Source organism: Cibotium barometz, chromosome 28 (genome assembly GCF_041138505.1).
Source record: "Cibotium barometz isolate CiBa-2024 chromosome 28, ASM4113850v1, whole genome shotgun sequence".
Lineage (NCBI taxonomy): Eukaryota > Viridiplantae > Streptophyta > Polypodiopsida > Cyatheales > Cibotiaceae > Cibotium > Cibotium barometz.
Window position 1 is genome coordinate 33492541 of NC_141073.1, and position 12929 is coordinate 33505469.

The 12929-nt window shown below is 44.4% G+C and overlaps 1 protein-coding gene across 1 annotated transcript in view; it reads right to left on the reverse strand.

Annotated features, from left to right (window-relative positions):
- LOC147622761 (uncharacterized) overlaps positions 1 to 11712 on the reverse strand; it is a 78609-nt gene extending 66897 nt beyond the window's left edge. The window contains exons 1-2 of the mRNA XM_086822388.1: positions 9316 to 11712; positions 7344 to 8907 (exon numbers count right to left, since the gene is read on the reverse strand). Coding sequence (XP_086678514.1) covers positions 7344 to 8907; positions 9316 to 10759 — 3008 coding nt within the window. The 5' untranslated portion in view covers positions 10760 to 11712. The remainder of the gene's footprint in view (positions 1 to 7343; positions 8908 to 9315) is intronic.
- Positions 11713 to 12929: the final 1217 nt, after the last annotated feature.

Here is a 12929-nt window from a genome sequence, read left to right on the forward strand (position 1 = left end):
CTGTGTAGGGCAATAAGATAAACTGATCTCCCCTGCATGTAGCCTCTCTCTGACATAGTGATAATGAATCTCTATGTGCTTGGTACGTGCATGAAATACTGGATTTCGTGCCACGGCCATAGCACTCTGGCTATCAGTGAGAATGGTGGTGGGTGTCTGCTGACACTCACGAAGATCAGCCAATAGTCTCCTCAACCATACACAATCTACTGTAGCTGTAAAGACTGCCCTGTACTCAGCCTCACAAGTAGATGTAGCAACAGTGGGTTGCTTTTTACTCAACCAAGATATGCATGAGCTGCCAAGAAAAAAACAATTCCCACTGGTGGATTGCCTGGTATCGTAATCACCAGCCCAATCTGAATCACTGTATGCATAAAGCTGCAAGCTGCCCCCCTGGGATAGAACAAACCAAGATCCAGGGTACCCTTAAGATAACGAAAAATGCGTTTGATTGCTTGCCAATGCTTTGTGCCTGGGCTGTGCATGAATTTGCTCAACAAAGACACCCCAAAAGATATGTATGGCCTCGTGTTACACAAGTAAATGAGGCATCCCACTGCCTGGCTATAAAGGCCAACCTCAAAAGGCTCTCCAATATCATGCATAGTAAGCCGTACACCTGGTTCTACCGGAGTAGAAATGGGCTTACATTCATCCATGTGAAACCTTTTTAGCAAACTTTTTATGTACTTAGTTTGCTGCATAACAATGCCATCATCTGTATGCATAAACTGTATGCCGAGATAGTAGTGTAAAGGCCCCAAATTTGACATATCAAATTCAGCTTTCAAATCAGCTTTGAAATCTGAAATTTGTGCTTTGCTTGTACCTGTAATGAGCATGTCATCTACATACAAGATGACTATGAGAATATCGGCATCGGTTTTCTTCACATACAATGTGCTTTCAGCTGAACTATTCTCAAAACCTTGGCTGGAACTAGCCCTTGTTCTACCTGTGAGTGGAGCTGCAAGTTTGCTTTCTTGCAAAGTTTTCAGCAACCATCTTGGCACTGACTTGGCTGTGTCTATGGCTGTTTGCTCTTCCCTGACAAGATCTTCCACTTCTTCCACAGAAGGGGGCTGAATGGCTGGCTGGTCCACATGTTCTACATGTGGATTTTCTTGTGTAGGGGCTGGCTGATCTGAATCCCCCCTAATTGCAATGGGTAAAAGTCCATCAAACATGTCCTGTATGCCTGTATCATTGCTTTTATACAAGCTGACCATGGGCTGTTCCGAATTTTTAGCAAATACCACATCTCTACTCACAAAAATCCTTCGTGTAGTTGGATTATAAAGACGGTATCCTTTGCTTTCATTGCTGTAGCCCACAAAAATGCATTTAATTGCTTTGTCATCAAGCTTTGTTCGGAGTTGTTCTGGCACATGTGCATATGCCAAACACCCAAATGTACGCATATAATCCACTGTTGGCTTTCGGCTATACCAAGCCTCAAATGGTGTTATGGTTTTCAAAGCTTTTGTTGGACACCTGTTCAACACATGAGTTGCACACATTATAGCTTCCATCGAGAATTTGTGAGGCAACTTTTGTGCTTTCACCATGCATCTTGCCATCTCCATGAGAGATCTATTTTTCCTCTCAGCTACACCATTCTGCTGCGGTGTATAAGGCACAGTACATTGGTGTTTGATGCCCTTTTGAAGCATATAATCCTTGAATGCATTTGACATGTATTCTCCACCTCTATCTGAGCGGAGTGTTTGGACTTTACATGCACACATATTTTCAGCCATTGCTACAAAGTGTCGAAAGCATGTAAACACATCTTCTTTTGCTTTCAAAGGGTAAGCCCAAGCAAACCTGGAGTAGTCATCAATGAATGTGACGAAGTAAAGATGCCCCCCTATGGATGGTGTCCGCATTGGACCACATACATCACTATGTATGAGCTGTAATTTACTTTCAGCTCTAACAGCTCCATCTTTGGGGAATGGTTTCCGATGCATCTTTCCCAAAATACACCCCTCACATACATGTCTTGGCGGAGACTCAAGAGGCGGCATATTATCAACCATATGATGCTTCTGCAAAAGCATCAAACTCTGAAAATTTACATGCCCAAAACGAGCATGCCATAGCTCTGCATCATGCATAGCAGGAGTGTGGGCAGCCACTGTATTTGCATCATAAGTGCGCTTGTCATAGCTGTCCAGCTTATACAAGCCTTTGTATCGTGTTCCAGAAGTGACTATTTCATAACCCTTTGATGGGTCTTTTACCAAACACTTCCCATCTTCAAATTCAACCTTTAAACCTTGGTCGTTTATGGCTGAGACGGAGAGCAGATTTTTCTTTATCCCTGGAACATACAATACATTTTTCATACATATATTGGCACCATTGGCTGCAATAAGTATGACATTACCAATTCCCTTTACTGGATATGTGGTATGATCTGCACATGATACAGTGCGGCCATTTGAAGCATAAACCAAGTGCTGAAATACATCTTTGCATGAAGTGATGTGGCTCGAAGCACCACTATCAAAATACCATGATGCATTCTGTCTGTCAGATGCAATGCAAGACATATCAGTGTCTGAAGCACCTGGTGTGTCACTAGTGCATGTGACCAAAAAAGTGTACTCTTCCTGGATTACATTAGCTGACTGTTGTGCTTTGTCATCCGAACAGTCTGCTACTGCATTGCCTGCTTCTTCCTTTTTCTCTTTTGCAATTCTTTCCCTACATTCACTGATGTAGTGTCCAGGCTTATGGCAGTAGTGACATTTGCCCTTCTTTTTGGACTTGTTTGCATCCCCTTTGTCAGACTTTTCACCACTAGAAGAGGGCTGTCCATGACCAGCCTTGTTAGACTGTTGTCCCCCATGCTTAAAGCTCTTTGCTTTACCCTTTTCCTTGGCTGTAAATGCCTTTTCTCCACCACGGTTGCTCGATATGTTTGCTCTTGTTTGCTCTTCCTGCAAGAGTAAACCCACGAGCTCTTCAAAAGTGACGGGATCACCACCTCCTCTCATTGAGAGGTTGAGAGAGGTGTGAAAACCCAAGTAGGAAGGCGGTAAAGAATGTAGAGTGTTGGTGACCATCTGTCTGTCTGGGATAACCTCATCAATGTTGAGCAATTGTTCCTGCAAATCTTTCACTTTGGTGAGATGATCTGCCATAGAGTCACCCTCATCCATAGAAAGAAGATCCAATTGCCTCTTCAAGTAGGCAACTCTTGCCTCGTTGCGTACCTGATACATTGCTTCCAATGTGTCCCATGCAAGCTTCGATGTCTTGCACGAACGAATGTGCGGAATAATAGTCCTTTTCCCTGAAAGGGATATCAATGACATGGCCTGTGCATCTCTAGAGTCCCATCTCTTCTGCTCTTGTGTGGGAGCAGGATCTGCATCAGGAGCTCTTTGAGCACCTCCCCTTTGAGGCGTGGCTGGCTGAATGGTATGTGGGCGTGTGTCATCACCACACACGATGCCCCAAAGCCCTTTGGCTACCAGCAAATTACGGATCATAAAACTCCAGAGGGAGTAGTTAGATCCATCCAGCTTGTCCTCCTGGGTGAGCACACCAAATACATCTATAGCATTCTGTGCCATGTCAACAAAGTATAACTGCAAGCAAACCAAGCACCAATCTGCACTGCCAGGCAACCAAATGTCCTGTGCAAATGTATGCCTGCAAACCAAAGCAAGTGTAAACCTGCACCAAATTGTCCAATTACACTCAATGTGTATACATACACGACAAATCGCAGCTGTAATGCCCAATTACATGCTCCAATCAGAAAATCCCCAATTTTTATGCACTCCAATCGCTTCAATGTGCATCTAATTGGCCAATTTTCACAAAAGCCCCAAATTTCTGCAAATGTAAGAGCTCCAATTTGCCAATTTTGACCTCAATTTTGAAAACCCCCAAATTGCAGGCTAAGCAGCATGCCCAATTTTCAATTTGTCCTGAAATTGGTAAATTCCCCAAATTGCACCTGCAATTTTCCTTTAAATCTGACTTGCACAGCATTCATTGTCTGCAAAATTGGCATATGACCTGCAGTGCAATGGCTGCAGATTTTGTATTTGGGTTTGATAAAAAATTTTGACAGAGAAATACCTTTGTGCAAGTTGAGGAGGCTTGGAGCAGACAGTTGAGTAGGGGGAGCCAGCAGAGCTGGAGACTTCAACGATGAGGAAGACTCAAAGCTGCAAATGTTGAGAGTCGTTGGAGATGCAGACTTTGGAGGGAGTCGAACCAACCAGAGGCGGGCAGGCATGCTGGTGTTGGGCAGGCGAGCTGGTGGCGGGCAGTTACGATGGCTGCGGGCAGCCGACGGGGAGACGGGCGCTGGAGTCGCTAGCTAACGCGTATGGCCTGTAACGGGCGACGGTAAAGACTGCAGGCGCGAACGGAGGGCGACTGGAGTCGCCGGCGTAGGATGGCCGGAGCACGCACGGGTCGAGACGGAATAGTGAGCCGGCGACGTCGGCTGCTGTGGCGGAGCGCAAGGCGACGCCCGGAACGGAGAGGCTTGGCCGGAAGCGTTCGGACGACGCTGGGCGAGGCGACGGCGACGGAGGCCGAACGGGACGGGAGCCGGGGCGCGTTGGGACGGCTAGTCTGCAGTCGTCGACGGAACGGGACGGCGCTGCGTCCGTTGGAGTAGCACCGGCCGGAACAAGGCGGCTGTAGCGCTGACGGAGCTGGCCGGCGCCGGCTGCAGAGGAAGCCCGCCTAGGAGGCTGGGCGGAGGTGGTGGGCTCCCCACTAGTGCCGCCCGTCTCTGGCGGCCGGACGGTGGAGCAACTGGACGGAACCAACGGACGGAAACACAGCGACGACGGAATCTGACGGACAGAAAAACGCAAGCGACGGAATTTGGCAGCCTATGGACGGAATTTCACAGAAATTTTTCCAGCAGCAGTTCTCCAAGGCCAGCTCCCAGCTCCCAGCTCTGATACCAAATGTTGGGTGTTGGACTCACACACTCACACACACAAACCTGCACATTAGGGTTAGGTGCAAGGTTGAGAAGCTCACACAGAAATGAGAGAGAGAGAGAGAGAGAGAGCCAAAAGTGTGGTATCCACAAAATGCAAGTCAACCCTTGCATGTGTGCCACATCCATATAATATAGAACTACAAAATATTATATGTGTCCTTTCACACTTGATGTCCAAGGGAAAAAACCACATGGGAAAAAGTGCCCTTGGTTAAGCCCTGTTCACACATAGCACTACTATAAGTGAGCATATGCCTACAGAAACAGCCGTTTCCACCCCTAAAAACTCGTTTCCCCATTTCCATTCCTCAAACGTTTCCATTCCCATTTCTCGTTTCTGGTGACTATGGTATATTCTATTATTGTTCCGGGTTCCATCCCTTACTTGTGACAGTGGTATCAGAGCATAGGCTTTCTCAGAAGCAGGAGGTTTTCTTCCAACAATGAGAAAGAGAAAAGATTAGAAGTGGGGACTACACTGACCAACAGTTTTGCTATTGAGCTTATGAAAGGAGTCATGAGCATGAGCACTAGATAGCTTGGTCTAACGATTTATGGATTCACAGATTTTATCCTCGGAATATGGAGTTGGTATTATGTGCCCGTGTTCACTACTTTTTTCATATGGATTATTGTGGATTATAAATCAAGCTTGTGAGCAAGCTGTATGGAGCTATATCTCAAGATATCTTATGCATATACCGAGGAGATATTTCTTTTGGCTTCATGACGAACCCGGCAAGAAAAGCTAGGTATACTTTGAGTTTTGCAAAGTTACTGCTTTTTTGCAATTTATTGTAAGTGTTTTTGGACACTTAACCCTTGTATGCTCGTACAAGGAGAATTGTGTGTTGTTTGTTTGCCATGAATTGTTTCAAGTAAACATTATGGTTGAAAAGCCTGGTTTTTCATAGAGACATGACCAAGGACTATGGAGTGAGTTTTTGGCTCCTTTTGCTTGGATGGAGTATATTTTTGGCTCCCTTTATTTGGGATGCAGTGGACTTACAGAACTCATGGATATCTCATGGATCGAGGATTTTTCTATGGATTTCTATTGGGGGCCGAAATGCCTATAAAACTACCTGTCACTCACAGACATGTTTATCGAGAACCAAGGTGGAAAGGTACAGTACGCATTCAGGTACGGGTTGAGATTTTGAGGTACGTTAAATATGTAAGGTCCGTAAAAACATAAAAAATATACTATATAGTGTACATATATATATAGAAAAATGAATGAAAAAACAATTCATTTCTGAACATTCAACAACACAATTACCAAAATGAGAGCTCCATTTGTCAACAACTGTCATAGCACTCGTAGATCTACATGCAGTTTAGGAATATGTCAGTAGGGCATCAGCAGAGGCATCCAAGAAGGCGTCAAGTTCAAGGCCACAGCACTCCACTTCAGCCGAGGAGCAAAGGCAAGGTTCTGCTATGGACAATTGCAAGACACGGTAATCCAGTGATTAATCACTAATAATGTTATTAAAAATTAATTAATTCCACCCACATAAGGGGTGTTCCCACGCGCAAGAGAGAATTTGAAAGAGCCTTAGTAGACAGATTGTTTGGCAGTCCTGTTCCCAGCCTGGGGACAGGTTGGCAGAGGCATCCAAGAAGGTAACAAGCCCACTCCTTTCTCTGTTGGCACTGTCATAGCACTCGTAGATCTACATGCAGTTTAGGGGCATCCAAGAAGGCATCATGTTCAAGGCCACAGCACTCCACTTCAGCCGAGGAGCAAAGGCGAGGTTCTGCTATGGACAATTGCAAGACATGGTAATCCAGAGAGCCTTAGAAGACAACATACACCACTTAAACAGAGAAGCAAAAGCAAGAAGGCCAGAGTTCATCTAAGCAAGGAAACTCGGGTCAAGGATTCTAAACTGTACTCGTATCAACTTCATAATAAAGAAAATACATCGAAAGGTAGGGGCCCTTCTGTAGGTTTTGGGAGACCCAATCTAGTGTCTCATGTATCTCTCTCCTCTGTTCTATGTGTTTGCACCACAGTAACTGCACAGTTAACTCACTAATACGAGTTTAAGGCTTCCACATGTGACATGGGCACATGAATGTGTATAATCAGCCTAAAGCTGTGATAAAATCTCTATTACGTTTCCTCTCCTTCTCCATTTTTAATGACTCTCATGGGCAAGTGCCTTATGTAAGCTAGGAGAAAGGCTGGCAATAAAGAGACAAGCCAACTGTAATAAAGCTCTACAACTGCTTTTTGACATGCTGGTGAAATACAAGTCAGAACAAAGTCAGGCTTATTTCCACGAATCATTGACTAACACAAAAACTGCACATCAAGTGCACGGGAAATGTTAGTGGCATTCACCTGTTTTTTCTGTGTATGATTCTGAGATCGAAGATCTCATACTGATCTTCATCAGCACCCAACGTTCTCATCTCCTCTTGAGCAGCTGCAGCATCTTCCTCATCTTGAGCTGATGGCTGGCACACATTTGGCAATTGACCTCCTACATCCAACTCCTCAATACCATCCTCTCTTGCCTCCAAACTCACATACTCATCTGTGGAATGAAGAGACGCCGATGAGTGATTTGACAAGTTCAGGTTTGGAAGATTCTCCTCGCTTGAACAGATGATTGGTGATGAATCGTTGCTTTTCCGCTTCCACGCAGCCAATGTGTCATCAGGGCCTACCATGCCACTACCATACCCGTCAGTCTCTTCTCCTTGAACTGTACTTTCTCTGTTTGACCAAAGTGACTTCCCAGATCCTGCTCTTGACACTGCTACGTCACCAGTGCTTGAAGGAGAAGGAAAGGAAAAACCTTCAAACACAAAACCACCATTGTCCGGGATTGCTTTGTTGCTGCAGTTAGTCAAGTGCTTACCCTTAAGCTGCTCATTGGTTGAAACCCCCGGTTCAATATTACTCCTTGCAGCCTCCCTCTCATTGGCCCTCTTTGAGTGACCCCACTCTTCATTGTAATACTGTAGAATCATGTCGCGTTCAACATCACCTTCATCAAGGTGCTGCACAGGGGCACTTTTCACCTCCACATGCCTCCCTTCCTTGTTGCTAAAAAATTCCTGAGAGTTAAAGTTTTCATGACCTGGCCCATATGCAACTAGCTCGTGTTCTCTAAAACTCTCTGCATCACCTTCACTGCTACCACCTACCAAGCTATCCCTTACCTCACTGCCAACATCTGCAGCATCACTACTTACCAGAATCCCTCCTGACCTCACAGATCCATAATTATCATCATCAGCCCCATCTGCACGACCACCCTCTACTCTATAACCACCCAAAACTACATCAGCTTGTTCTAGCTCATTTGCTTGATATATGAAGCCTTTCCAGACTGGCTGAGATCCCATCAAATTTTGTCCTTCAGCATCAAAAATCTGGCCTTCATAAGCATTGCCATCATCATCACCCCTTGGCAGCGTCAGGTTGTCATTATCATTATGTGTTGAGTACAAATTAGTATAAGTAAGTCGACCTTGATCCACCTGGTTTCTTAACTCAGACTGCTGTAACTTATAGGTTTCTTTCTTGGCTGCTTGTAATCTGTAGTACTCCTCACCTGAAAAGTAAGACTCCTCTTCTACAAAGGAGCGGTCATCTTCATCAACCTTCTTTGAATGCTTGGGTTCAGTAAGAATGTTTTTGTCTGTGCGTTGCCTTGATCTCTCATCATCACTTGGGCAATCAATTTCATGTGCAAGAAACCACTCTTCATCCTCAATTGGCTGCCTGTGGTAGCCAGGATCATCATCATCTTCCCAAGTGTCAGAATCACAGTATTCATCAGGATACCATCTTTCACTCTGGCCATCAGCAGCAGTTGCAAAACCAGAAAGCTGCTCTGACATATCTTCCACTATACCTTGACTGACAGATGGTCTCGAAACTGGGCGCTTCAATCCTGCAATCCCCAAGAACGCAACGTTCAGATAAAGTAGGAAGAAGAAAAACTACATAGCATTCACATAAATATACAGCTTGTTGCTCTTGGGGAGCTTAGACTACACAAATCTACATCTGCTTTGCCTAAACATTGTGTGCATGCTTCTCAATTTGAACTATAAAACATTTACAGTAAATTATGCATGTAATAAAGCAAAAGCTTCACGTGCCATGGGTATATGTAAACATACAAGGTATATGTAAACATACAAACAGACATATATGCATTGCACACATACATACCTGTGTGCGTTCATACATACATATGTACGTACATAAGAAAAACAACACCAATGGCATCTTCTCTTTAATACATGGATTTTGCCAAACTCAAGAGTCAGAAGACAATCAAGCAAAATGAAAATACCTGAAATTGGCATATCCAGGCCCAATGGACCATCCGCTAATGTACCCCATCCAAAAACACCCTCTGAAGTGCTTCCTGTGCTCCTGAAAGCAGCCGATTCCAAGCTTCTACTTGAGTTTTCAGCAGCAGATCCACCATCCTTAAAAATGTCCATGTTTTTGTCCATAGAGTGAAGTCTAACTGGAGGCAGTCTGGGAAGCTCTTCAGGACCATGGACACCATTTTCACTCAGCTCCATATTTTCTACACAAGATAGATGGCATGCTGCTCCGCTTCCTATAACCGGTGCTCTGATCTCTTCGAACTTTTCCACATCTCCACAGTTCCAACTAAGTCCACTTGCACTTTTCTGATTGTTCAAATTCAAATCGGCAAAGTCTAGCATCAATACTCTTTGTTGCTCGTTATTTTCAGAAGACTTTAGAAAAGAAAGAGGCAAAAAAGTTTTCAAGGCAGGATCCTTAAAGGATCCTTCATTGGTTGAGCTTGTTATGAAACCATTTTTCACCTGAAAACTCCCTTCCCCCCATTCCACCACCTTTTTGATGTTACCCTCTACTCGCCCCTTGGCAGCAGGTAAATTTGACCCAGATACTTTAGCTTCATTTTGAAGGAAAGAATGTGCTTGTGTCCCACTGTCTTTAAACTCGTGTTTTACATTTACACAGGTAGATGTGCTACAAGTTATCCCTGAGACATCACACTCAATATCAAACTCTTTCTGCAACACTTCATTCTTATGTAGTTGTTGTTGAGCTTGATTTTGTGATCCTGGCAAACTATCAAAGGCAGTGGTGGGCTTTGAATGCTGTTGCCAAACCATCCCTTCATTGCCCCCTGCTGAAGCTTGTTCAGGTGGCTCGTTATTGACCTGTCGTACCTGATTTTCGACAGGCAATGGCTCTGTTGAGCTTACACTTGGCATGCTTGGTAAGGACCCCTCCACTTGCTGAGTTATCCAGCTGGATCCCTGCCCTGCAGTTTCCACTTCATAAAAAGGAGAAGAAACATTGGCTCCTGCAAGAGAGACTGCGGCTTCAGATTCTGGTGAAGTCCTGACATTTTCAAATGCAAACTCATGTGGAGGTGTGCACAGCGAGTCTTGAGACTCTGGTTTTCCAGATTCATACTCTACATACAGTTGCTTCTCTGGGGGAGATCTCACCCTTTCCAAGGGAATCCCTCCAGCTTTTTTCTCTTCATTACTGGAAACTCTCAAAGTATCTCTCTCAGGCATGGACGTGGCTGTCTGCTCATCTGCAATGGTAATGCCCTGTGGTGCACGAGAACGCAACTGCAAATCCCAATCCAGAACATTTTCAGAAGATAAAAGAGGCCTCTCTCCTCTTTCGCGTGCCAGAAGTTCTGCCTTGAAAGCTGCCTCAGCTTTTGCAAATTGGTGCCTTTGCAGAAATTCTAGAATGATTTCTACGGGGTCGGCCATAGTGTGAGATAAAACCCTAGGGTTTTCTTCCAAGCAGTTTCACAGTAAGATCGATTAGTATCAGTGTTGCAGGATCATCTCAAGCACCAAAAGACATCCAATGAAATCAATGGAAAACCCTAGACTGCAAAGAATGCCGTGGCTGCAAGAAACAATAGCTAGAGACTTTCCGTTCTCGTGTCAAGGAGGCCACAGATTCTGGTACTAAGGCCAGGCTTTTCCTGAGAAAAGCCACTACGTGCTGCCCACATACATTGCAACCCTACCCTGTCCATACTGCTGCGATCATCACTTCTTCCCCTTGCTGTGAAACACCTCAGAAAGCCCCAAAGAGGGCACGCATATGTATTCATCACAAAATACTTAAGCCGAGAACTGAAAGGAGATCAAACTCACAGGTTTTACTTCTCCAAGTCCTGATGATGCTTCTACCTGTCCCCATTTTCCCCGGTGGGTAGCCATATCCTGCAGATCTGCGTGTGTTCCATGGCCTATAGATTGGTGCAAGATCTGCGTCTTCTCGTTCTTGTGGCGAGTAAACGCTCCTCTCTGCAAAAGGCGATGGCGATAAACCCTAGAAAGGAGTGAAATGTTTGCATGCTGTTCAAACTTTACAAGGCTGGTGGACAGCAATTCTTCCAAAAAAACTGGCTTCAACGAGAGGGTGAGAGAGGCACCAAGAGGCTGCAAAAAAAATGAGGTGATGAGAGGAGAGATCGAGCGTGAGAGAGACAAGAAGTGTGGGAAAATTTGGTAAGAGGAGAAAGAACATGAGAGAAAGAGAGGGAGAAAGCCTGCAATCCCATAATCCGAGAACCAGTGAAAAACAACTATAAACAAGAAAGAGGGGCGAGGAAGAAGATGATGATGATGTATAAGCAAAGAACTTAGTTTTGAACTAAGTTTTTAAAGTTTCATTCACATTAGTACTTTCACCCTTTTGCCTTCTCCCATTGAAAACTCTCTGTTTACCCCCCCCCCCCCCCCCCAAAAAGAGCCTCTTCAAATTGTAAGTGTGATGGGATGGATATTCTCCCTTTATTCCTTCACCTTTTTTTTAGGATTTTATATTAAACCTCACCCCTTACTTAGAGGGTGGGCGGGAGTGGGTGAGTATTGAACTCAAGCCTGTTGGATAGAGCACGAACACTATCCACTATCGTGTCTCCCCCACCCTAAGTCCTTTAGCAATTTAGGATCACTTCAATCTAAGCCTTGTTGCAGCTAATCGGAAGGTACCTAAGTTCAGCCCCGAACGTAGCCAAGATAACAGATCTCAAGGTGTCTTCAAAACGAAGCAACATGCTCACGCATGCCAACAATTACCCTCCGAAGCCACCCTCTCCCCATTCAAACATTCACAAGTAGAGGGGGAGTGGAAATCATCTTAAGTCACCCTAAGTCATCACATTTAGTAGGTCAAGATCAACGTTGTGTTTCAATAGTGACGCGGCCTAAATGTGAACCTATTGAAACTCACCTAAGAAGCCTCTCATGTAGCTTATCCTTTTGCTTATTCATGCTTCTACCCATCACTATAAGACTTGGAACTATACATATTGAGCTCTTTGCATGGCAAGACTTCGTTCTACCCATCATTAGAAGACTTGGAGCTATCCATAACAAGCTCCTATGCATGGTAAACATATAATGTAATCATATGAAGAAGTATTAAAAGCAGCACCCATATTTAGTTGGATAGAGGTTAAGACCTAAAGGGTGCCTTGGCTTTCTAGCATAGTATAGCATGCAATCTTTGACCCTCAAGGTTTAAATCCCTACCCATGGATTTGTACTACCATGCAATCTTTGACCCTTGAGGTTTAAATCCCTAACCACGATAACCTACTACGGCCTACCCATGTATTTGTACTAATAACGTTGAGAATGTTCAAGGAGCAATTTTGAAATGAACTCGTGATGTGAGTGTAAATAAAAGACTCATTCAAGGAAGAGGGCTTTATCCTTGTTGGCCTCCATCGCTTTGTTGATCTTATTCAAATGTGAGAAGGGAAGCTTTCTTTCATAATTGTTTGTGTAGTTGTTGTGGATAATGACTTCACCCCATCTCCACCAACACCTTAGTCTGAACAACATGGTATACATGTGATTGTTAGATTGCCAATATTTATTGCATGAAAGAATCCACAAACTCGATTTGTGTCCACAT